The following is a 20600-nucleotide window of genomic DNA, read 5'->3' as shown; positions in this document are numbered from 1 at the left end:
CCGCGCCAGTCCCACCCCCCGGTGACACCGCGGGGCCGGGTCCGTTCCCCGGTGACATCCCGGGTGTGTGTGTTTGTTCATCCCCCCGCTCTGACACTGCGAGTCGATGTCCATTCCCCCTCCGGTGACACCCGCCTGGTGTCCATTCCCCTGCCGGTGACACCGCGGGTCGCTGTCCGTGTGTCCGCTGACACCGCGAGTCGGTTCCCAAATGTCGCTCCCCTGCCCGGTGACACCGCGGCCATCCCGGGCCCGTTACCGATTAGTCACCGGCTGCCGAGCGACATCTGGCGGCGGGCGGCGGCCACAGCGCCACTCGCCCCCCTCCCGGTGCTGCCGCCAACCCCGCCCTCGGTCCCCCCCAGGTGACAGCCCAGGTGACAGCGCAGCGGGGCAGGACACGCGGAGCCGCCCACGCGGGCTGTGTCCCCATCAGAGGGACACGGGCTGGCACAGCTGAGTTTTCCATCTGCAGCACAGCTCAGCCCCAGCCCAGCGCTGCTGCACGGCCGGAAATCAGCATGGCCCTGGGCAGATGGGAAATGCTCCTGCATTCCTGCAGGACTCACCTCCACACCCCCTAAACCTGCACAGTTCCTGCACTAGAACCTGCATTTAGTCACTCCCAAAGTGCTGCTCCAGATGCCAAAGATGTGAGTCACTCTGTGCTTCGTGAGCTCTGTTTGTGCACTTCACACAGACACAGGCATGAACCCAGTGGCATTTTCACCTCTTTTATTATACACAAAACATGAGCACAAAGTTCTACTGCGGGGGCTGACCACGTCCACGACCGAATCCACCTCTCTGCAACAGCAAAAGAAGAGTGTTAGAAATCACAGTGCCAAGTAATGACAGCAAAAACAAACATCATCAAAGCTCTCTGATGGCACAGGTTAGCCAGGTGAGTGCCACCAACATCAACCCACTCCAGCCTGCTCTGTGGATCACATCTAAAATACTGTTATTTTTGAACTATAAAACCATGGATCTCCAAAGAGCTCAGCTTGCTCTCAAACTTGTCACTGGCCTCTGTCCCACCACATCCTTTCCCCACAGCAAGCAAGCTGCCTGTGAAGGGTGACAGTTTCCAGCCCCTCTGACACCCTCAGAATCCCATAGGCAGGACCTTCCAGCTTCTCCCACCAAAGCCTTCAAAAAAGGAAGCAAAGCTCAAATGCAAACACTCACAAACTGGAATTCCGTGGCTGCTCCAGCACCAGCCTCAGCCTTCTTGTCAGCACCAGCTGCAGAAAGAGAAGCAGTCAGTGCCCACAGAACCCCCTGACTGGGAGCAAAGCTTTAACCACCCCACAGAACTAAAACTGGGGCTAAACACAGCAAAGCAACAGCTGTAACTGAGCGTGTTTGAGTTACTGAACCAACCCCAGGGAAAACAGCTCAGCCGGACAAAACTCCAGCACACCTCCCAGCCACCCTCACATACAGACTCTAAACTATGCCAAGAGTCTCATCTTCCCCTTTTCTGTCTGAGAGGAGCCCTGGAGCTGGGGCAATAGTCCCTGGGAGGGGCACAGGGGGCACACTCACGTGGCACGGCGCTGCGGCGGTACGTGTCCCGGTCAGCCTCGCCCCGCGTCAGCCGCGCCGGCCGCTCGCCCTCCAGACCTGCAACAGAGCACAGCTCAAACCCTGCTCTGCCAGGGCTCAAACACAAACCTCCTGCAGCCCAAAGTGCAGAACAGCACTGGGTCTGACAGCAGGGCTGCACCTGGGGCAGCTCGGGAGAATACACCTAAGGAGAGCGGTGATTTACTAAAGGGAACTTCACTTGAAGGGTGAAATCTGCTCAAGTGTCCCAGCTTGTGGCAGGGTGGAAGTTAAATAATGTGAGAAGTGGGTTTACAGCATCATCTCAACAGTCTTCTGGTCATCAAGCTAGGGCTGAATGTTATTGTTGGTAAAAATCCCAGAAATACTGGGAATCTGCCATGGCTGACAAGCCTGAGCACAGCTGAGTCCCAAACTGCAGGATGGAATTCTGACCCCAACCTGAAACAGACCCACTGTCAGTACCCCAAATCCCCCACAGAACATGTTCAGGACAGTAAAAGCAGATTATTTATGGGATCTCAGATTAAAACCAGACAAAACTGCTGCAGGAACACCCAGCTGTGGTGGGACCACCTTGTCTCAGGGGCTGGGATGTGTCCCTGGAGCCCAGGCTGGGGTCTGCCCACCCAGACAGGACCCAGCTGTGCCAGGCACACCCCAGTGCCCTCCTGCACATCCCCATGCATTGGTTTGGCCATAAAAAAACCCAATTCTTGCAATAATTCTTTTACTCCACCACCTCTGTGGCTCCCAGACTGCTGCTGCCTCAAGCAGGTCATCCACAACAAAAAAAAGCACCAAGTGCAATCCTTCCAAAAATCCCTGCCCAGATGGGGCTGAGGAGGCTTCCAGCAGCAGGACAACCCTGTGACACCACACACAGCTCCTCCTGCACAAACCCCAGCCATAAGCTGCCACCCCTCCCTCCCTCCCAGCAGGGATGCAGCTCCCTTAAGCTCACTGGATAAATACAGCATCTAAAGAACAAATCTTGGAACATCCAAGCAACTCAGAGATCAAAGAAAGCAGCAAATTCCCAGTTTTTCTGCAATTCCTTCCTTTGAAGCAGGTGATGCTCCCGTTTTGTTTGGCTCAGATACAAATTGCAGCAGCTGGGGGTGAACTGCCAGCATCCCTGGCCTCAGAAGCAAAAAAGCACAACCCATGTGATCCTCCAAAACCAGAGCACATCTGGCTGCACCCCTGCACCTGGGGGTGTGAAAGCCCACCAAGGGAAAATCAGAGCTGCAAGTCCAACACAGAGAATCACAGAGCAGCTGGGGCTCATCTGGAGATCACTCAGTCCAACCCCTCTCCAGGCAGGGCCACTGAGAGCAGGTGACACAAGAATGGGTCTGGAGAGGGAGACCCCACACCCTCCCTGGGCAGCTGTTCCAGTGCTCTCCCACCCACATGGAAAGTTCTTCCTCATGTTGAGGTGGAACTTGCTGTATTTCAGTTTCTGGCCACTGCTCCTTGTCCTGCCATGGGGCACCAGTGAGCAGAGTCTGGCAGCATCCCCTGGGCATTTCTGCGGGTATTTGTGTCCTCTCCTCCATCCTAACCAGACCCAGCTCCCTCAGTCTCTCCTCACAGAGATGCCCCAAACCCCTCAGCATCTTTGTGGGCTCTGCTGCTCCTCCAGCAGGAGTTTGCTGTTACCATTAGCAACAAGCCCTGCTCCAGAAGAAGCACATTCAGTGTCCCAGAGTGGGGACACCCAACACAGGTGACACCCAACCTGGCCACAGGTGATGCCAGGTGGGGCTCACCAGCCCTGGACAGCATCTCCTCCACACTCCCACCTCCCAGGTGTGCTCCCAGCAATCCCAGTCCCTGGGGATGACCCATCCCACTCAGGCATTTTTGCCTGTGTGTCCCAGCAATCCAGTCCCTGCGGAATGACACATTCCCACAGGGCACTCCCTGTGTGTCCCAGCAATCCCAGTCCCTGGGGATGGCCAATTCCCACTCAGGGCACCTCCCTGTGTGTCCCAGCAATCCCAGTCCCTGGGGGTGGCCAATTCCCACTCAGGGCATGTCCCTGTGTGTCCCAGCAATCCCAGTCCCTGGGGATGGCCAATTCCCACTCAGGGCATGTCCCTGTGTGTCCCAGCAATCCCAGTCCCTGGGGATGGCCAATTCCCACTCAGGGCACCTCCCTGTGTGTCCCAGCTCCCCTCATCCCTCTCAGTGAGCACCACTCCACTTCCAACTGAAAAATCCACATTTCCTTGCTCTGCTCACAATTTCACACCCAATCGCACAGATCTGGCAGTGCCCTGACTGCCCAGCCCCCCGTGCCCCCCTGAGCTGACCTTTGGGCCGGGGCCGGCCGGTCTCGGGGCGGCTGCGGCGCAGCGTGGCCGGGACGATCTCGGGGGGCAGGTGCAGGTAATCCCGCAGGTACTGGATGCCCTCGTTGGTCAGGTACCAGTAGAAGTGTCTCCAGGCAAACTGCTCCTTCACGTAGCCCCGGGACTTGAGGGACTGTGGGGACAGCCCCCAGTTACTCCCAGTCAATCCCAGTGCATCCCAGTCACTTCCATTTCCAGCCTCTCCCAGCTCCTCACACACACCGGGGTCAGCAGGGCAGAGGGGGACAGGGAGAGGGGACAGGGACAATTCTCATGCAGGCAGCACCACCCCAGGGACCCTCACTCCCACGCCCCTGTCTCCCCCCCTTATCTCAACCCTTCACTGCAGCAGCTTCTCTGAGCACAGGCTTTTCACCAGAACAGGCACAGGCAGACTAAACAGCTGTTTTCTAACTCAAGGATGTCCATTTCCCCTAAACCAAAACGGATTCATTCTCTGGACAATCCCTGCTCTGTGCCACTCCCGTGCCCTCCCACCTGCATGGCTTTCATGACGTGCAGGTTGGGCACGTTCTTGTCCACCAGCTCGGGGTGCTTGGGCATGTGCACGTCCTTCTTGGCCACCATCACGCCCTCCTTGAACAGCAGCTCATAGATGGCGATTCGGTTCTTCTTGGGCATCAACATCTGCACAGGGCACAGCAAACGGGGCTCGCTGACATTCGGGCACCAACAGCTGCACCGGGGACAGCGATGGCGGTGTCCCCCGAGCGGAGCTTCCCGGGAGGGAAAACCGAGCACTCCCAGCTTTGGCTCCTTAAACCATCCCGGGCACAGCGGGGGCAGGGCCGCGGTTCGGGCAGCCCCACCATGGATGCTGTTGGTGCCGCCGTTAAGTCAAACCGAAGGCGGGAACCGGGAGCCGTGGGAGCCTCTCGCCCCTCCGGGAGCCGGAACCGATCCCGGCAGCGCCCCCAGCACGGGAAATCGGCTACGGGCGGTGCTCCCAGACCAGCCGGGCCCGGGGCTCTCCGTGCTCGGCATGACTGACCCCCCGCGGATCACGGACCACCCCCGCGGCACCGCACGGGCCGGGAGGCCCCGGTGCCACCGCCGGATATCCCGCACCGCCCCGCGTCACGGCGCCCCCAATCCCTCCCTCCCCGCACGGCCGGGCTGGAGCCCCGATCACGGAGATGCCCCACAAGGGGGCCCAGGCCCCGGGATGGCGGCGATGCGCGGCCGATGGCCCGAGCGCGGCCTCACCGTGGCGGCGGCGGCGGGGCCCAACCGGAAAGGACTGCGCGTGCGCCGGACCGCCGCTTCCGCCGCGCCAAGGCCCCCGGCGGCGAGGGTGGCCTCGGCACTGCCTGTGCAGAGCGCAGGCGCCCTCCCGCCTGGGAACGGGCGGCCCGCTGCGGTGCCTGATGGGGACAGCGGGCGACACCCGCTCCCTCCCCTCCCGTGTCACCTCCAGCCGTGACATCCCCACATGTCCCCAGCCGTGACATCCCCGTGTCACCCCTAGCCATGCCATCCCCACATGTCCCCAGCTGTGACATCCCTGCCCCATCCCCGTGTCAACCCCAGCCGTGACATCCCCGTGTCAACACTAGCCGTGCCATCCCCGCACATCCCCAGCCGTGCCCGGTGCCCCTCGGAGCGGGGCTGTGACGCCCTGCCCGGGATCCCGGAGAGCCGCGGGTCTCACCCCGGGCTGAGGGCTCGGGGCTCCCGGAGCACCGGAGCGCTCCGCTCCCCTCACCGGCCCGGCAGCCGCGATTTCCCCGATCCCCGAGCGGGGCTCTCGTTCCCAAAGGTTTTCACTGCAGCCGTGTCCTCTCGGTCCGTTCTGCCCCGCCTGGTTTGGGGGTTCGAACCCCCGGGAGCAAACGGAGCGGCTCCGGTGGAGAGGGACACGTCCTGAATGAACACGGCGGGCACCGGGCACCCCGGAGCAGGGCCGGGGGCAGCAGGAGGGGCGGGGGGACCCCCGGTGCCCCGGTGCCCATCGCCGTCCCCTTGGCGGGCGCAGGGACCCCCGGTGCCCCGGTGCCCATCGCCGTCCCCGCGGCAGGAGCGCTGTCACCTTGCACGGCCGAGGAGCCGCCGCGCCGGGCCGGGGATTGGTCGGCTAAAAATGCCGCCCTAATCTCCGAGCTGATCTTTACCCCCTCCCTCCGCCCCATCTGCCGCGACCTGCCCGCGATGCGCAGCGCCGGCCCCGGGAGAGGCTCCGCCGCTGTCCCCGCGGCCCCGAGGTACGGCCGGCGGGGCGGGCCGGGGGCGCGGGGCTGTCCCGGGGGTCGCAGGGGTGTCCCGGGGGGCGCAGGGGTGCCGGGCACCGGGGCGCTGTCACAGCGCTGTCCCCGCCGCTGTTTGAGCCGGCTCCGCGCCCGACCCGGTTTAAGTGATTCCCAACTCGTGCCGGGCGGGGAACGGGAGGGATCGAGGGATGCGCCGTGAGCTGCCCGGTGCCATCCCGGGGCTTTGCTGCCGTGTCACCCCCTCCGTTCTTCCTTTCGGGGCCACCATGGCCGGAGGTGGGGCGAAGCTCCGCGGGGTGACCCCAAGGATGCTGCGACAATCGCGGCATGGCCCCGGCCCGTCCCGCGGGGCAGGAGCTGTCCCTGCTGCCCGGACACGCTGCGGGCGCTGTCGCTGTCGCTGTCCGTGCCTGTGCTGCAGCAGATCACAGCTCCTGCACCTCCCGCCTCGGAAATGGCAAAGCAAGTGCCTTGCTAAACGGATTAGAGCTCTCCCGGCAGCCTCCCCGGCTGCTCCCGCATCCCTCGGCCCCCGCGTCGCCTTCCCCGGGCAAACCACAGCCCTAAGCCAAGCAGAGATCAGGCACTGCGGCTCCCTGACCCCAAAACCCCGAGGGTCCTTTCCCCCTCCTGGGGTTTTGTGCTCCCTTTGCAGGAGCGCAGAGAAAACCGGGGAATTCACCCGGCAGCGGCTCGGCCGGAGCTGGAGGTGCTGCCCTGCCCCAGGGTCCGCCCTGATCTGTGCCCCCCTGGCCGCTTTCTCTCCCTCCTCTTCCTCCTCTTCCTCCTCCCGTGGTGTGCGGCCGCCGGAGGGGCTGCAGCAGGACGGGAGCGGGGTTGAACCGTGCGAGGATTGAGGGAAATGAGCCCAGGCACCGGCAGGGACCGACAGTGACGTGCACAAGGGAAGGGACATCAGCAAAGCGTGTCAGCCCCCACCGGGGCCACGTCCTGAGCCCGCAGCCTGGGCTGGGCTCTGTGTGGGATCCCCCTCGCCGGGAATGCCCCGTGCCAGCCGTGCTGCTCCCTGCCCGGGCACGGGGATGGAGCCTGGCACGGCTCTGCCCGGGCACAGACTTTGTCCCGGGGGTGCCAACCTGGCCGGAGTTTGTGCAACGCCTCGAAGGCAAACTCCGCACCTGCTGAGCTCCCGCGGATGCTCCTGGAGGAGGAGGAGGAGGAGAGGCCGCATCCAGCCCGCAGCTCGCAGGGGCGGCCGGGCAGTGTCCGTCTGTCCCCGGCGTGGCACAGCAGGCGGGGCCGGGGGCAGCAGCGCTGTGCCCCGGGGATATTGTGCGGGCTCCTGGGCAGCTGCCTGCAGCCAGCCCCACGCTGTTTCCCAGGAAAAATGGAGCCTTTATGTGCCTGCCCCAGCCCCTTCCCCGGAAGGGCTTGGAGGATGCCCCGGCCGGTCGCAGGCAGACAAGAAGGGAATTGTTTCGGTGGGATTTGGGTTTCTGGGAGCACCTGCCCCGCGCGGGGCCCTCCACAATGGCTGCCTGTCTGCCGCAGAGCCGCCAATTATCCTCCGCGGCTAATTAGAGATGCAAAGTAGCGCTTGCATTCTCCCAGCTCCCCGGAGGGCTCCTGGGACCGGCGGCACATCCGCAGCGGCGGCGCAGCCCGGGCATGGGGCGGGCGTGGGGCACCGGCCCCATCCGGCCCCCAAACCGCAGCTGCTGCTCTGCCCTGCCCTGGGAAGAGGCTCTGGAGGGCAGGAATGGGCTCAGGATCCTCCATGCCCTCTGCCCCCATCCACACCAGCCTTCCCTGGACGGCCCGTGGGCTCTCCCATAAACAGTGAGCCCCATAACTCGGGGATCTATCGGGATTTAGGGAACGCATTTCCCCTCCTTGCTGGGGCTGGCTGTGCTCAAACCCCCCCGTTCGTGCGAGGGCCGGCGCTCCTGCCTGGCTGATGGGCAGGCGGCTGATCCCTGGTGGCATCTCTTCATTCCCGCCCGCTCTGCCTCGCCGGGATCACGGTGTGGGCTCATGTGCTCTGACTCCTCCGTTTGCGCTCACGGAGCTGTAATTCCAGAGAGGCAAGTGGCCCCATAAATCAGGGCTTATTTCCTGCCAATACCGTCTGCTGCTTCCCACAAGGAAACTCATTTAGAGGAGGAGAAGTGACTTACCACTGCAAACAGTAAACGGTGGGATGGTGAGAGCCGGGGAAAAGTTTGTCGTGACCGAGTTTTTGGTGAAGGAACTGAGGAGGCAGAGCTCCCACCTGCTCCCTGCGTGGAACAGCCCAAGCTGCAGGGAAGGAGACCTGAGCTGGTGCCACCTGCACAGCCCACAGAGCTGGTGGCAATGGCTCTTTGCACTGGGGAACATCCCCAAGTCATTGAGGTCCCCCTGCCACCATCCTGGGGAGCGTTTGTCACCTCATGTTTAATGCCAAGGACATTTTCCCCTCAGGGCAAGTGGCAGCTGGGACATCCCAGTGGTGACCCTGTGCTGAGAACTGCCAACTCACAGCTTGAAAGGACCATGAGCAGATATTCAGCACGCTCTGGTTCCTCACCCTTAAACACCAGCAGGCAAAGATCCCCTGCTCCTGAAGGAACCACCATCCATCCCACTCCTGTTTGGGGCTGGGGACATTGAACCCCCGGGGTCTCAGGGTGTGAAGCCTTCCCGGGGACACTCTGTTGGCCATGAGCTGTGCTGGCTCGGGTGGCACGGGAGCCGGAAGGCAGGCGGGCTGGAGAGCCCCACCGAGCTTCATTAGGCAGTCCGAGGCGCTCGTCAGGGGAAAGCTGAGCCGGCGTCGGAGGCCGGCAGAGCCCCCCGGGACCGGGTCGCATTCTCCGGGCAACCCGATCCCGGCGGCAGCGGCCCCGGCAGCCTCATTACTGCGGCTTCTGCAGCGGCTTCGGTTACTCGCCTGGACGCTCTCGTCTCCTGCTGGCTTTTAATTTCCCTGACATCCCCCGCGAGCGGGGGGATGCAGGCGCAGTGTCGGGGAGCCTGTCATCACCCCCACCCGCATCCTGCCTGCCTCCCGACGCTTCCAGCCCCCTCTGCCCCCGGGAATCCCATCCTGTCACGAGCCTGGTGACCCCGAGCATGAGCCCCGGGGCTTGGGAGGAGGCAGATGGGCAGATGGCAGTGAGGGGGAGCTGCCCTGCTCCCCTCCAAGAAGCATTGGGGTGTGCAGCACCCTCACCCCCATCCCCAGCCCTGCCGGGGGGAAAAGACTGTTCCAGATTCCCTTGCCAGCCTGTTCCCAGCTGGCACATTTGGCAAGGAGGCGGCACCGGCTGCCTCTCCGAAGGCGTTTTGGGGTGTTTGTTCCCGCAAAAGCTGTGGCTCAGCCCCAAAACCCCCCTGCATCCGCGGGGGTGACAGGGAGGCCGGGGCAGCAGCGGAGGGAGGGCATGGCTCTGTCCCGTCCCGTGCAGGAGGGACAGCGACCCCCGGGGTAGCAGGACAGGAACCACTGAGGGGTCCCCAAAGAGCCCCCCCGCCTCATGGCCCGGGGAAAACGAGTCCGATTAGGCCCTAACGGGGCCCGGGGCCCGACCCCGCCATCGCTCTGCCGTGGGGGCTGTGCCCCGGGGCCGCGGCCCCGCAGCGGGGCGGCCCCGGTGGGTGCCCTGGGCGGGGGTCTGGGGCCGGGGGGTCCTGCGGGGGCCGGCGGCAGTGCGGAACCTCGGGGTGGGCGCGGACGCGGGGATGGGGGGGGTCCGTTCCCCCCCCGCCCCCCCGCATGATTTTCGCAGCAGCGGCTCCATCCCGGTTGCCATGGCAACGGGCGGCTCGGGCAGGCGCGTGCCCGCGGCCGTGCGCGCCGCCGCTGCCCGGCGGGAGCGGAGCGAGCGGAGCGGAGCGAGCGGAGCCCCGGCCCCGGCCTCGGGCCCCCGGCCCCCCCGGCCCCCGGCAGGTGAGCGCGGCCCCCGCGGGGACAGCCGGGTGCGCTGCGGCGACGAGGAGAGGGACGCCCGGTCCCTTGCGGGGATGGGTGCGGGATGCCCGGGTCCCTTGCCGGGATGGGGTGAGGGATGCCCGGGTCCCTTGCGGGGATGGGGGGATGGCGGGGGGCTTGCTGTGCAAAGACCGAGCAGTACGGCATGGCTTTGCACCCCCCGGCAGCACACAGCGTCCCCTGATCCCTTCTGCAAGCCAGGGAGGTTGGGGGGGTATATGACCTTCACCCCCTCCGTGTGTCCAGTGGGGTGCTGGGGACAGGGACACCCCCTCTGCAATGCTGCCGCACTCCCGGGCTTGTGCCTCAGTTTCCCCATCTGCAAATAACGGGTTGAACTTGTGCTGTCCCTGTCATTGCTGTCCCCCTGCCCAAATAAACACCTTACCCATCACTGACCTCCCTCCTTTCAGCCGTGTCTCCCCAGCTTCTCCCTTGCTGCCCCCCATCTCCCCTCTGGCTCCAGGTCTGCTTCCCCACCACAGACAGCTGAAATTCCACTGTCCCTCCATGTCCCCTGCTCCCAGCAGCCCCGTTTGCCTCCTGTCACCGCCAGCCCCGGGTCCATCTCCCCGAGGCTCAGGGGACAGGACCCCCGTGGCAGCGCGTGACGCTCCGTGTCCCCTCCCTGCTGCGGGGGGATGGCACCGCCGTATCCTCCACCATCCCTGTTCGCCACTTCTGCCTTTAATTGCAAACCTCATCTTTGGATTTCTGCCTGAACCCGGCTCCCGGGACTGCACAAATCCCTGCACGCTGTCCGAGCAGCCTTGTTTACCACGGCAGGATGAGGCAGAGCTGCAGAGCTGGGCAGCCAGAGCAGCCCCCAGCTGAGGCTGAGCCCCCTGTCCCTTCCCCGGGCCTGAGCACATGCAGGGTGTTGGCAATCCGGCTGCTGCTGCCCCTCCAGGGATCCCCATCCACGCTCCCCATCCGCATTCCCAGCACATCCTCTGTCCCTGAGCTGGGCTGCAGCCTCCCCTGGAGAGACACTTGCGTTATCTGCAAACGCCAAGCAAGCTTCCCAAATTTTTTGCACGAGGCTCCTAAAATCCCTGGAAGATTAAAGGGTGCCCTGAGCAGGGAGGTTTTGGGAGCTCAGGGGGAAGGGGAAGCTCTCTGCAGAGCTCACATGAGCTGTGAAGCCGATCCCTGCCAGGGCTTGGAGCAAACGCATCTCCCCTGGCTACTGCAACCTGGCAGCACCTGGCCCCCAGCAGGCTCCCGTCTGTGCACAGGACACGAGGCTCCTGCTGCTGCTCCTGGGTCACTGAACCTCCTCTCTGGTTTGGGGGAGCCCACAAGCCCTGACCCTGCAGGGTCCAGCAGGCCTCAGATCCCCCATCAGTGCAGATGACCCTGATGGAAGCAAGGAGGCTGCCATAGGCACATCCCACCCAGGGTTCCTTGGAAAAGTGGCTCCCAGGAGTTTCCCAGCATTACCAACGTGTCCCCTCCAGGGTCCTGCTGCCCTTGCAGCCACCTCATGCCCTGCTGGGTCCTGGGCAGCCCCATGGTGCTGCTCTGGCTGAAATCCCATGGGGAATCACCCACCATTCTGGGTTTGGCTCTTTGCCCAAGGGCTCCAGCCCTGCTCATGTTGCAGCCAAAGGGGTTTTGCCAGGGAATGCAGGAGGGACCCTACACAAGCCTGCTCCATGAGACAGCACCCTGGAAGGGCCCAGGCTCTCCACCTGCCTGGCACTGGGCTTGGTGTGATGATGAGGGGGCAGGATGGGTGCTGAGGCTGCTCAGCCCTGAGCCCTGGGCACTGCTGATGCGGAGCTGCCAGCGTGAATCAGCAGCACCCACTTAACCCTTTCCTCACAGGGTCCCCGTGGGCTCTGGAGGGGGCCACGCCTCAGCCACGCCACAGCCAAACCTCTGCACACCCCCTGGCCCCCTGAGCTCCGACCCCTGCCAGCCCCAGGAGCCCCATGGGACACACAGACCAGCCCTGGGGTGGGAATCCCACAGCCTCTCAGCTGGGTCACACTGAGCAGCAAACCAGGCACAGCTCCTGCAGCTGCAAAGCCTCTTGTGACACACGTCAGTGTCACGGGTTCTCCCTGGGACCTGCTGCTGTGCCTTGGCCACTTCAGCCCCCAAAGGTGGCCACTTCACCCTCCATGTGCTGCCACCTCAACCCCTGTGTGTGGCCGCAGTGAGAGCAGAACATGGGTGCTGGTACCCACGGTGGATGCAGCACAGCAGCTCCAGTGTCTCACACGGTGGGAAATGCTGCTGCCAGGCTCCTCTTGACCTCCTTAGCTGAATCCATTTGTCTTTGCCACCAATGGCCACAGTGGTGCATCATGGTGGCAGTGGCTCTGCACCCCAAAATGGACCCTCAAGCAGCCCCGTGCTAAAGGAGAGCAAATGACCTTTCCTGTGGCCAAAAGCCCGAGGCCCAGCCCACTTGCTTGGATTCCCACAGACCAGTGCAGCTCCCAGTGTGGCTTCCCCCCTGCCCTGGATGCTCTTGGCAGCAGAGGAACCTGGCCCAGAGGCTCTGCAGCCACTCCTGCCCTTGGTCCCCACCAGGCTCAGCCAAGGTGCCCAGGGGCAGGAGTGTGACATCCCCATGCCCTGATCTTGGCTGCAGGAGAGATGCTGGGTCTGGGACAACAAACACACCTGAAGAGAGCAGCCTGGGGACAGGGGACAGCAGGACTGGACTGTCCCACCTCGCTGGGGACAGGGCTCTGCCAGCCAGGGCTCTGCCAGGGGGTGCGGGCAGCTGCCCATGCCGTGCCCGCGGTGTCAGCAGCACCAGCCTCTGCATTGCAGCAGCCTCCAGCCTGTGCAGGGCCACGGCCACAGCCCGGCCCCCACAGAGGGCAGAGACCCCCCTGCAGCAGCAGGAGCTGCCTGGAGGGTGAGGAGAGCTGTGTCAGTGCCCAGCACCGAGTGTGCTGACAGCAGAGACGCAGCGGGGCCGCTTCTGCAGGAGCAGCAGCCCAAGGGCACGTGGAGCAGGAGCTGGGACAAACTCTGCTGTCACTTGATGCCAAACGCTCTGTGGCTTCTCCCTGGCAGCTCTGCGGAGGCGAGGGGCTGCAGCAGAGCCCCCCAGGCCCGGGGTACCCAAGCAGCAGCGCCTGGCTGGGGCTGGCAGCTCTCCACGCCGCAGCTCGGCCGCCGGCTCTGCAGGCGCCAGGCATCACCGCCGGCCGCCCTGATGCGAGGTGATGGGCTGTGCTGGCAGGGCCGGGGGCTGGCAGGGCTGGCAGGGGGCTGGCACGTGTGGCACAGGCAGCCGAGGCGGCCTGGCACGGTGGGCACTCTCACGTGCAAGGATGGTCGTGCGTGGGGCACAGGCGGGATCGTGGCGCCGAGGCAGCAGCGTTGGCTGGGAAGTGATGCAGAGCCAAAAATAACCCCCAGGCTGCGGCTCGGACCAGGTAGTGGCTCGGAGAGGGAGCTGCAGCAGCCATGTCTGCAGTGCCCCCTGGCATGAGTGGCTCGTTGGGGCAGCAGGGGCTGGCACTGTGCCCGTGGGTCCTGGGGTACACCCAGCCATGAGTGTGCTCCCTCTCTGCCATCCCCATCCCAGCCCTGGCACACGGGGGCTGTCACCCTGAGGGTGCCCATGCCATGCCATGCCATGCAGCAAAACCCAGGGCACAACACCCTGTGCCTGCAGCTTTCAGGGGGGATGATGCACGCAGCACCTGCAGGGTCCCTTGGGGCTGTGCCACCAGGTGCTCTGTCACCACTGCAGGTGCACCGGGGCAGCCTGCTGGGGTGGGGACGGTGGTGGCAGCGCTGTGGGTGCCAGGCAGCAGTAGTGTTGGCGCTCAGGGTGCCAGGCAGTGGCGGTGGTGCTGCCGTGGGTGCCAGGCACAGTGCTCCTGTGGGTGCCAGGCAGGGACAGTGGCCGTGCCGTGGGTGCTAAGAAGAGGGGTGGCAGCGCTGTGGGTGCCAGGCAGTGGCGGTGGCGGCGCCGTGGGTGCCAGGCAGGCGCGGGCGCTGCGTGCTGCCAGCTGCAGGGGGACCCTGCTGTCCCCCACCCATCTGCGTCTCGGCGGCGGAGCGAGGGACAGTCACGCGTTTATTTTTAACCGTCTGGGGAGGGTGGAGGGGATTGGTGCCTCCCTGGTTATATCACTAAATCCCTGCCGGGCCCTGTTACTTCCAGCACAGCGAGCCCTGCGCTGCGCTCCAGTAACTGTTTCAGGTCCCCGTCCTCCTGGGGCCGTGCCCTGCCCTGGCCTGGGGACACCTCAGGGCCAGCTGTGCGCACAGCTGGAGAGCGTGGGCACTCACCAGTGCTCCCCACGGGACCCTGTGCTTCCAGCTGTGCCCTGCCACCCCACCACAGGGCAGAGCACAGGCCTTCCTCCGCCCATCCCACCTCCCCAAGGAAGGGATGGTGTGTGATGTTCATGGCCACATCCCTCTCAGCCCTTTTAGGGACAGAGCAGGAGGAAATTTGAGCTGTCCATGGCCATCTTGTCCCCATCCCAGTGGCAGATGCCATGCAGGATAGGCCCAGTGCCTTCCTGTGGAAACACCGTCCAAATCCAGGTCAGGATGGGGATGATGAGGAGAACGCTTAGGAAACAGCCACCACAGTCCCTGCTCTGTCCCCATGCAGTGCCACCCCCAGCCACCGACCCCCTCCCAGCTCTCAGGGGTTAAGCCACGCTGCAGGGCCACGTGGCGCTCTGGGGATGCCGTTTTTCTGAAGATCAGGACGGATTAGGGTGGAATAGCAGGACAAGAATTTCTTGGGCGGCGCATCTCCTGACCCTGCCATGGCCCCTCACCCAGCAGGTCCCAGTGCTGAGCCAGGCTCTGCCCAGTGAGTGCCCACTGTGCTGCTCCCCGTGATTCCCTCCCAGCACTGCTGGCTCGGGGGTGTTTGGATGGCACCAAGTGGGTGGTGGGCACTAGAGGAGCCTGTAGGTCCAGAGCTGGAGTGGGCACTGTCCCCTGTACCCGGATGTTTGTCCCACAGAGCTGTTGGCAGGAGGAATGGGGGTCCCCTGCACCTCCTGTGACTCCCCTCTCCTGTCCCCTCAGTGCATGAGGCTGGTGTTTGCCCAGGAAAGCCCCAGCGCCTGCGGGAGCCATGTCGGGTTCCTATGACGAGTCGGCATCGGCCGCCGAGGAGACAACCGACAGCTTCTGGGAGGTGAGTGAGTCCCAGCCATCCTCTCCTCCCACAGACCCCACCGCCACTGTCACTGCACCCACGGTGTCCCCTGGGCTGGGGGCTGCCCTCCCTCCTCTGCCTGAGAGCATTCCTGCTGTGGTGGCTCTGCCCAAGGTCTCAAAGGGGTTGGAGGGAGTTGGGTTTGAGCAGCCCCAACCCAAAGCTCCATCCCTGCACCCCCAAATTGCCAATTGGTGCTTCCCCTGTAGCCACCCCAGGGCAGCTGGGGCTGAGCCAGGCGGGGTGGCCGCAGCCCCCACAGCTGCCTGTCCCCGTGGCCATGCCAGGTGGGGAACTACAAGCGCACGGTGAAGCGGATCGACGATGGGCACCGGCTCTGCAATGACCTCATGAACTGCGTGCATGAGCGGGCCAAGATTGAGAAGTCCTACGCCCAGCAGCTCACCGACTGGTCCAAGAGGTGGAGGCAGCTCATCGAGAAAGGTACCATGGCTTCCCCACAGCAGGCTTTCCCCTGGGTGTGCAATCACAGCTTCACCTGGCAGAAATGGAGGGGGTGAGGGCAGTGGGGTGACCCCCAGGTGTTCTCTCGGCCTCCAGGTCCCCAGTATGGCAGCCTGGAGAAGGCGTGGGCCGCGATCATGACAGAGGCGGACAAGGTGAGCGAGCTGCACCAGGAGGTGAAGAACAGCCTCCTGAACGACGACTTTGAGAAGGTCAAGAACTGGCAGAAGGACGCCTACCACAAGCAGATCATGGGGGGCTTCAAGGAGGCCAAGGAGGCTGAGGATGGCTTCCGGAAAGCCCAGAAGCCCTGGGCCAAGAAGCTCAAGGAGGTGAGAGAAGCACAGATTGTCCTGGGGAAACCCTGTGTCCCCTGGTCCAACTCTGTGTGCCCAGTGCAGGCTGGGAGAGACATGTGGCACTTCCCCACAGGCAGAGGGGTTGGCAGGGGGCTGTGACTGCTTACTCTGATGTCCCTTCCTTGTCCTCCCCACAGCTGGAGACAGCCAAGAAAGCCTATCACCTGGCGTGCAAGGAGGAGAAGCTGGCGATGACCCGCGAAGCCAACAGCAAGGCGGATCAGTCCAACACTCCTGAGCAGCAGAAGAAGCTCCAGGACAAAGTGGAAAAGTGCAAGCAAGACGTGCAAAAGGTGTGAAGCACTGCCCTGTGCTGGATGCATTGGGCAAGGGAAATCAGTGGAGATGGCCACCACATCGCTTTCTCCACCATCAGTTCCCATTTTCCCATCCCTGTGTCCCTGGAGGATAAAGACTTGCAGGCAGTGGTCAGGGGAGTGTGAGCTGGGCTGGGATTTACCCCACTTTTGGGGGCTGATTCCACCCACTGAGGCTCCTGGCTCAGTTTGGGCTCCCCAGCTCTGGTGACCCCAAACCAGACCTCTCAGCACCCTGAAACAGCCTCTGAGGTGCTCGAGGTACTACCAGGGTCCCTCCTGTGTTTTTGCAGACTCAGGAGAAGTACGAGAAGGTGCTGGATGAGCTGAACAAGTGCACCCCACAGTACATCGAGAGCATGGAGCAGGTCTTCGAGCAGTGCCAGCAGTTTGAGGAGAAGAGGCTCAACTTCCTCAAGGAGATGCTGCTGGACATCAAGAGGCACCTGAACCTGGCCGAGAGCAGCAGGTAGGGGCAGCAGATTCTGGCCATGCTGGTCACCAAGAGGTGCCGGAGTGGCAGGAGGCTGTGCAGGAGCCTGTCACCCCCTGGTGGCTTGGAGGACCCACAACCTGTCCCCAGGTGACACAGCCTGGGCCTGTCCCTGTCCCACGCTGTCCCCAGGGCTCCATCCTGACCCACAGCCCCCCAAACACGTTTCTCCCCACAGCTACGCCAACGTGTACCGGGAGCTGGAGCAGACCATCCGCATGTCGGACGCGCAGGAGGACCTGCGGTGGTTCCGCAGCACCAGCGGCCCCGGCATGCCCATGAACTGGCCCCAGTTTGAGGTGAGGCTGGGCGCCCTGGCCGGGTGCTGGCAGGCCTGCAGGGCAGCCGGGCACTCAGGGCTTGGTCACTCTGTGCTTGCAGGAGTGGAACCCGGACCTGACGCACACGATAACGCGGAAGGAGAAGCAGAAGAAGGGCGAGGGGGTGGCCCTGACCAACGCCGGCGGCGCGGGCGACACGGGGGCTCAGGCAGGCGAGCGTGGGAGGTGAGAGATGGTGTGAAGGGGAGAGGAGAGGCACAGCCTGTGAGGGGCACGGCCTGTGATGGGCACGGCCTGTGAATGGCATGGCTGGTGAGGGGCACAGCCTGTGAGGGGCACGGCCTGTGAATGGCACAGCTGGTGAGGGGCACAGACTGTGAGGGGCACAGACTGTGAGGGGCACGGCCTGTGAGGGGCACGGCCTGTGAGGGGCATGGCCTGTGAATGGCACGGCCTGTGAATGGCACGGCCTGTGAGGGGCACGGCCTGTGAGGGGCACGACCTGTGAGGGGCACAGAGTGTGAGGGGCATGGCCTGTGAGGGGCATGGCCGGTGAGGGGCACGGCCTGTGAGGGGCACGGCCTGTGAGGGGCACAGACTGTGAGGGGCATGGCCTGTGAATGGCACGGCCTGTGAATGGCACGGCCTGTGAGGCGCACAGACTGTGAGGGGCATGACCTGTGAGGGGCACGACCTGTGAGGGGCACAGAGTGTGAGGGGCACGGCCTGTGAGGGGCACGGCCTGTGAGGGGCACAGACTGTGAGGGGCATGGCCTGTGAATGGCACGGCCTGTGAATGGCACGGCCTGTGAGGGGCACGGCCTGTGAGGGGCACGGCCTGTGAATGGCACGGCCTGTGAATGGCACGGCCTGTGAGGGGCATGGCCTGTGAGGGGCACGGCCGGTGAGAGGCACAGCCGGTGAATGGCATGGCCTGTGAGGGGCACACATTGTGCCTGTGCAAGCATTTGGGGATCAGGGATGTCCCCAGTGACAGCTACCCCTCCCTCTCCTCTCCCTCCCAGCGTGAGCAGCCATGACCGCGGGCAGACCTACAGCGCCGAGTGGTCCGATGACGAGGGCAGCAACTCCTTCAACACCAGCGAGGCCAACGGTGGCGCCAACCCCTTCGACGAGGAGTCGGCGGGGAAGGGCGTGAGGGTGCGGGCTCTGTACGACTACGACGGGCAGGAGCAGGATGAGCTCAGCTTCAAAGCAGGTACGGTCCCTTGCCAGTGCCAGGTAGGATGGGGCTCGTCTGCTGGAGCTCTGGGGGTGAAATCCCTCCCATAATTTTTGAGTTGGCCCAGCCCTTCAAAGAGCTGAGGTGTCAGAAAGGGGAAGGCAGAAGCTGAGCCCAAAGGGAGAAGGGACAGGAGCAATGGGAAGGGGCAGGGCACGTGAGGGCTCAGGAGTCACCCCTTGCCTTTCTATCCTACAAACTGGTGTGCCCAGGACGAGTCCTGCAAACCCCCAGCAGCTCCATCCCAGGGAGAAAAAGGGGGTGGGAAAATTTCCAGCACCTGCAATGAGCTCTTCCCTTCCACCTTCCTCTCCAGGTGATGAACTAACCAAACTCGGTGAGGAAGACGAGCAGGGGTGGTGCAAAGGGCGCTTGGACAACGGGCAGCTGGGGCTGTACCCCGCCAACTACGTGGAGGCAATCTAAGTCTTGTGGTGTGCTCCTCGTCACCGTCAGCAGATAAATCCACCCTCCGTTGTCTCCATCTCTCCACCAGCCAACCAGCCATTCTGCCGTCTGGTCCTTCACTCCTCACCCTTAGAGATTCAGACATATTTTCCGACCAAGCTTTTATTTTTTTAAGAGTTGTCTCCGAAGAGTATTTTGCATAGTCGCTTTCTTCTAAGATAACGTGAAGCGAAAGATGACGTTGTCCGTTCGTCTACGTTAGTTGAATTATTATTTTTTTTTTCTGAGCGAAAAGCCGATACCTCAAGATCTTAAAGCCCAACCAGTGAGAGCTCCTGACTGGTTGGTTTTTAAAGATACTGAAATCATGAGCCGCCTTCTGATTGGCTGGAACTGTTCCGAAACGCACGGCGCCGAAGCTCCTGGGACCAACCAAATTCATCCCAGAAAACCAAGAGGGATTGGAGTCTGACTCCGTTGATTTTTTTTTTTTTTGGTGTTTCCATGTTCTCCCCAGTTCATCCTCCCGCCCCGAGGAAGGGGGTGAATGTCCCCTTCAGCCCCGTGGCCATCCTTGAGATGCCCAGGTGAGGTGGGACCAGCCCCGCCGTGGAGCTTGCTGGCATCTCCTCAGCTTCCTCCTCCTCCTCCTCCTCCCGGCTGGGCTGTCAGCACACCGGAGCCGGCGGAGGCTCCCGAGCCGATGCCCGGTCTGTGCTGCCTGCAGGGAGCAGCATCGCCCTTCGGGTGGGCAGGAATCCAACGCACACCAGAGCCAGATGAGATGGCCCTAAAATCCAGCGCTGTCCGGAGAAGGACCCGCCAGGGCCCGGTGCTGCTGGGAGCAGCTTCATGCCCGGCCTGGGATAGCGAGGACTGGGCACTGCTGGGGACGGCCCCCATCCTCCCCTTCCTGAAGCGAGGCAGGAGCAGAGCAGGGACGGGGGATGAGCATCGTCCGGCCTTGCAGGAGCTGCAGCCCAGGAGGAGGGCTCAGGATACAGCCCAGGCAGACAGCTGAAATCAAGGCGCGCCAAGGCAGGGGAATGGCCGCAGGCTCTGCCCTTTGCTTGTCCCCACCGAGCTCTACCCCTCCTCCCCTGGGCTCTGTCCCCAACCCCGCAGCTCTCACGGCTGCTGCCGCCACCCCACCCCCTGCCTCGGGTGCGTTTGCCATCCCCAGCTCTTCCCTACAGATCATCTCTCATTTCTTTCCATACCATCACCCTTAGCAGCATCAATGCCATGGGCTTCCCGCACGCTCTTCCTGCTCCTTTCCTGCCCCCTCCGTTGGTTCGTGAATTTTTTGGCCCCAGGGATCCCGTGTTCTCGTGGATGCAGGGGAAGCACCGTGTGCTGGGCACGGTGGGCGGGAGCCATCCAGCCCCTGCCAGGTACAGGAAAAAAAAACCCACAAAGTCAGAAAAGACCCAACCAACCACCTGTCTCAGCAATGCACCCCGGTTTTTGTACATTGATTGTGTAATTTAAGAAGTATATATATAATATATATATCTCTCGTGATTGTATTTCCGTGGATACAACAACAAAAAGCAGCAAGAGAAAATAACCGAGCTCTGTCAGCGTCCTTGGCTCTGGGGTCTCCTTTGCTGTGCGTCTGTCCCACCCCTGGGGGGGTGGCTGAGGTGGTTGTGGACCCCCAGGTAGTGACACCCCTTCCCCAAGGTTTTGGGGTGCAGCAGGATGGGGATGCATTGCTGGGGGGACAAAGGGAGCAGCCGCTGCCTTTGGGGACCCCTGTGCCACTGCAGGACAGAG

General features: G+C 63.2%; 2 protein-coding genes across 4 annotated transcripts; one reads left to right on the top strand and one right to left on the bottom strand.

The window, feature by feature from the left end:
* Positions 1-718: 718 nt before the first annotated feature.
* On the bottom strand, positions 719-7428 carry RPS10 (ribosomal protein S10). Of its 2 annotated transcripts, none has more exons than XM_064732897.1 (6): positions 7300-7428; positions 4431-4580; positions 3894-4065; positions 1552-1629; positions 1192-1247; positions 719-807 (listed from the first exon to the last, which is right to left on the bottom strand). In XM_064732897.1, the coding sequence occupies exons 2-6, from the start codon at positions 4578-4580 to the stop codon at positions 766-768; spliced, it is 498 nt and encodes a 165-aa protein (XP_064588967.1). In that variant the 5' UTR covers positions 7300-7428; the 3' UTR covers positions 719-765. The 2 variants fall into 2 exon arrangements, with proteins under 2 accessions (XP_064588967.1, XP_064588966.1); XM_064732896.1 differs by lacking the exon at positions 7300-7428 and adding an exon at positions 5160-5294.
* PACSIN1 (protein kinase C and casein kinase substrate in neurons 1) lies at positions 6016-20409 on the top strand. Of its 2 annotated transcripts, none has more exons than XM_064732893.1 (10): positions 6016-6154; positions 15123-15234; positions 15543-15699; positions 15817-16052; positions 16217-16372; positions 16690-16865; positions 17068-17188; positions 17271-17395; positions 18196-18389; positions 18730-20409. In XM_064732893.1, exons 2-10 carry the CDS (start codon positions 15172-15174, stop codon positions 18837-18839), a joined length of 1338 nt encoding a protein of 445 aa, XP_064588963.1. In that variant the 5' UTR covers positions 6016-6154; positions 15123-15171; the 3' UTR covers positions 18840-20409. The 2 variants fall into 2 exon arrangements, with proteins under 2 accessions (XP_064588963.1, XP_064588962.1); XM_064732892.1 differs by lacking the exon at positions 6016-6154 and adding an exon at positions 9934-10052.
* Positions 20410-20600: the final 191 nt, after the last annotated feature.

Source organism: Zonotrichia leucophrys, chromosome 26 (genome assembly GCF_028769735.1).
Source record: "Zonotrichia leucophrys gambelii isolate GWCS_2022_RI chromosome 26, RI_Zleu_2.0, whole genome shotgun sequence".
NCBI classification, from domain to species: Eukaryota; Metazoa; Chordata; class Aves; order Passeriformes; family Passerellidae; genus Zonotrichia; species Zonotrichia leucophrys.
This window is presented reverse-complemented; position numbering and strand designations above follow the sequence as displayed.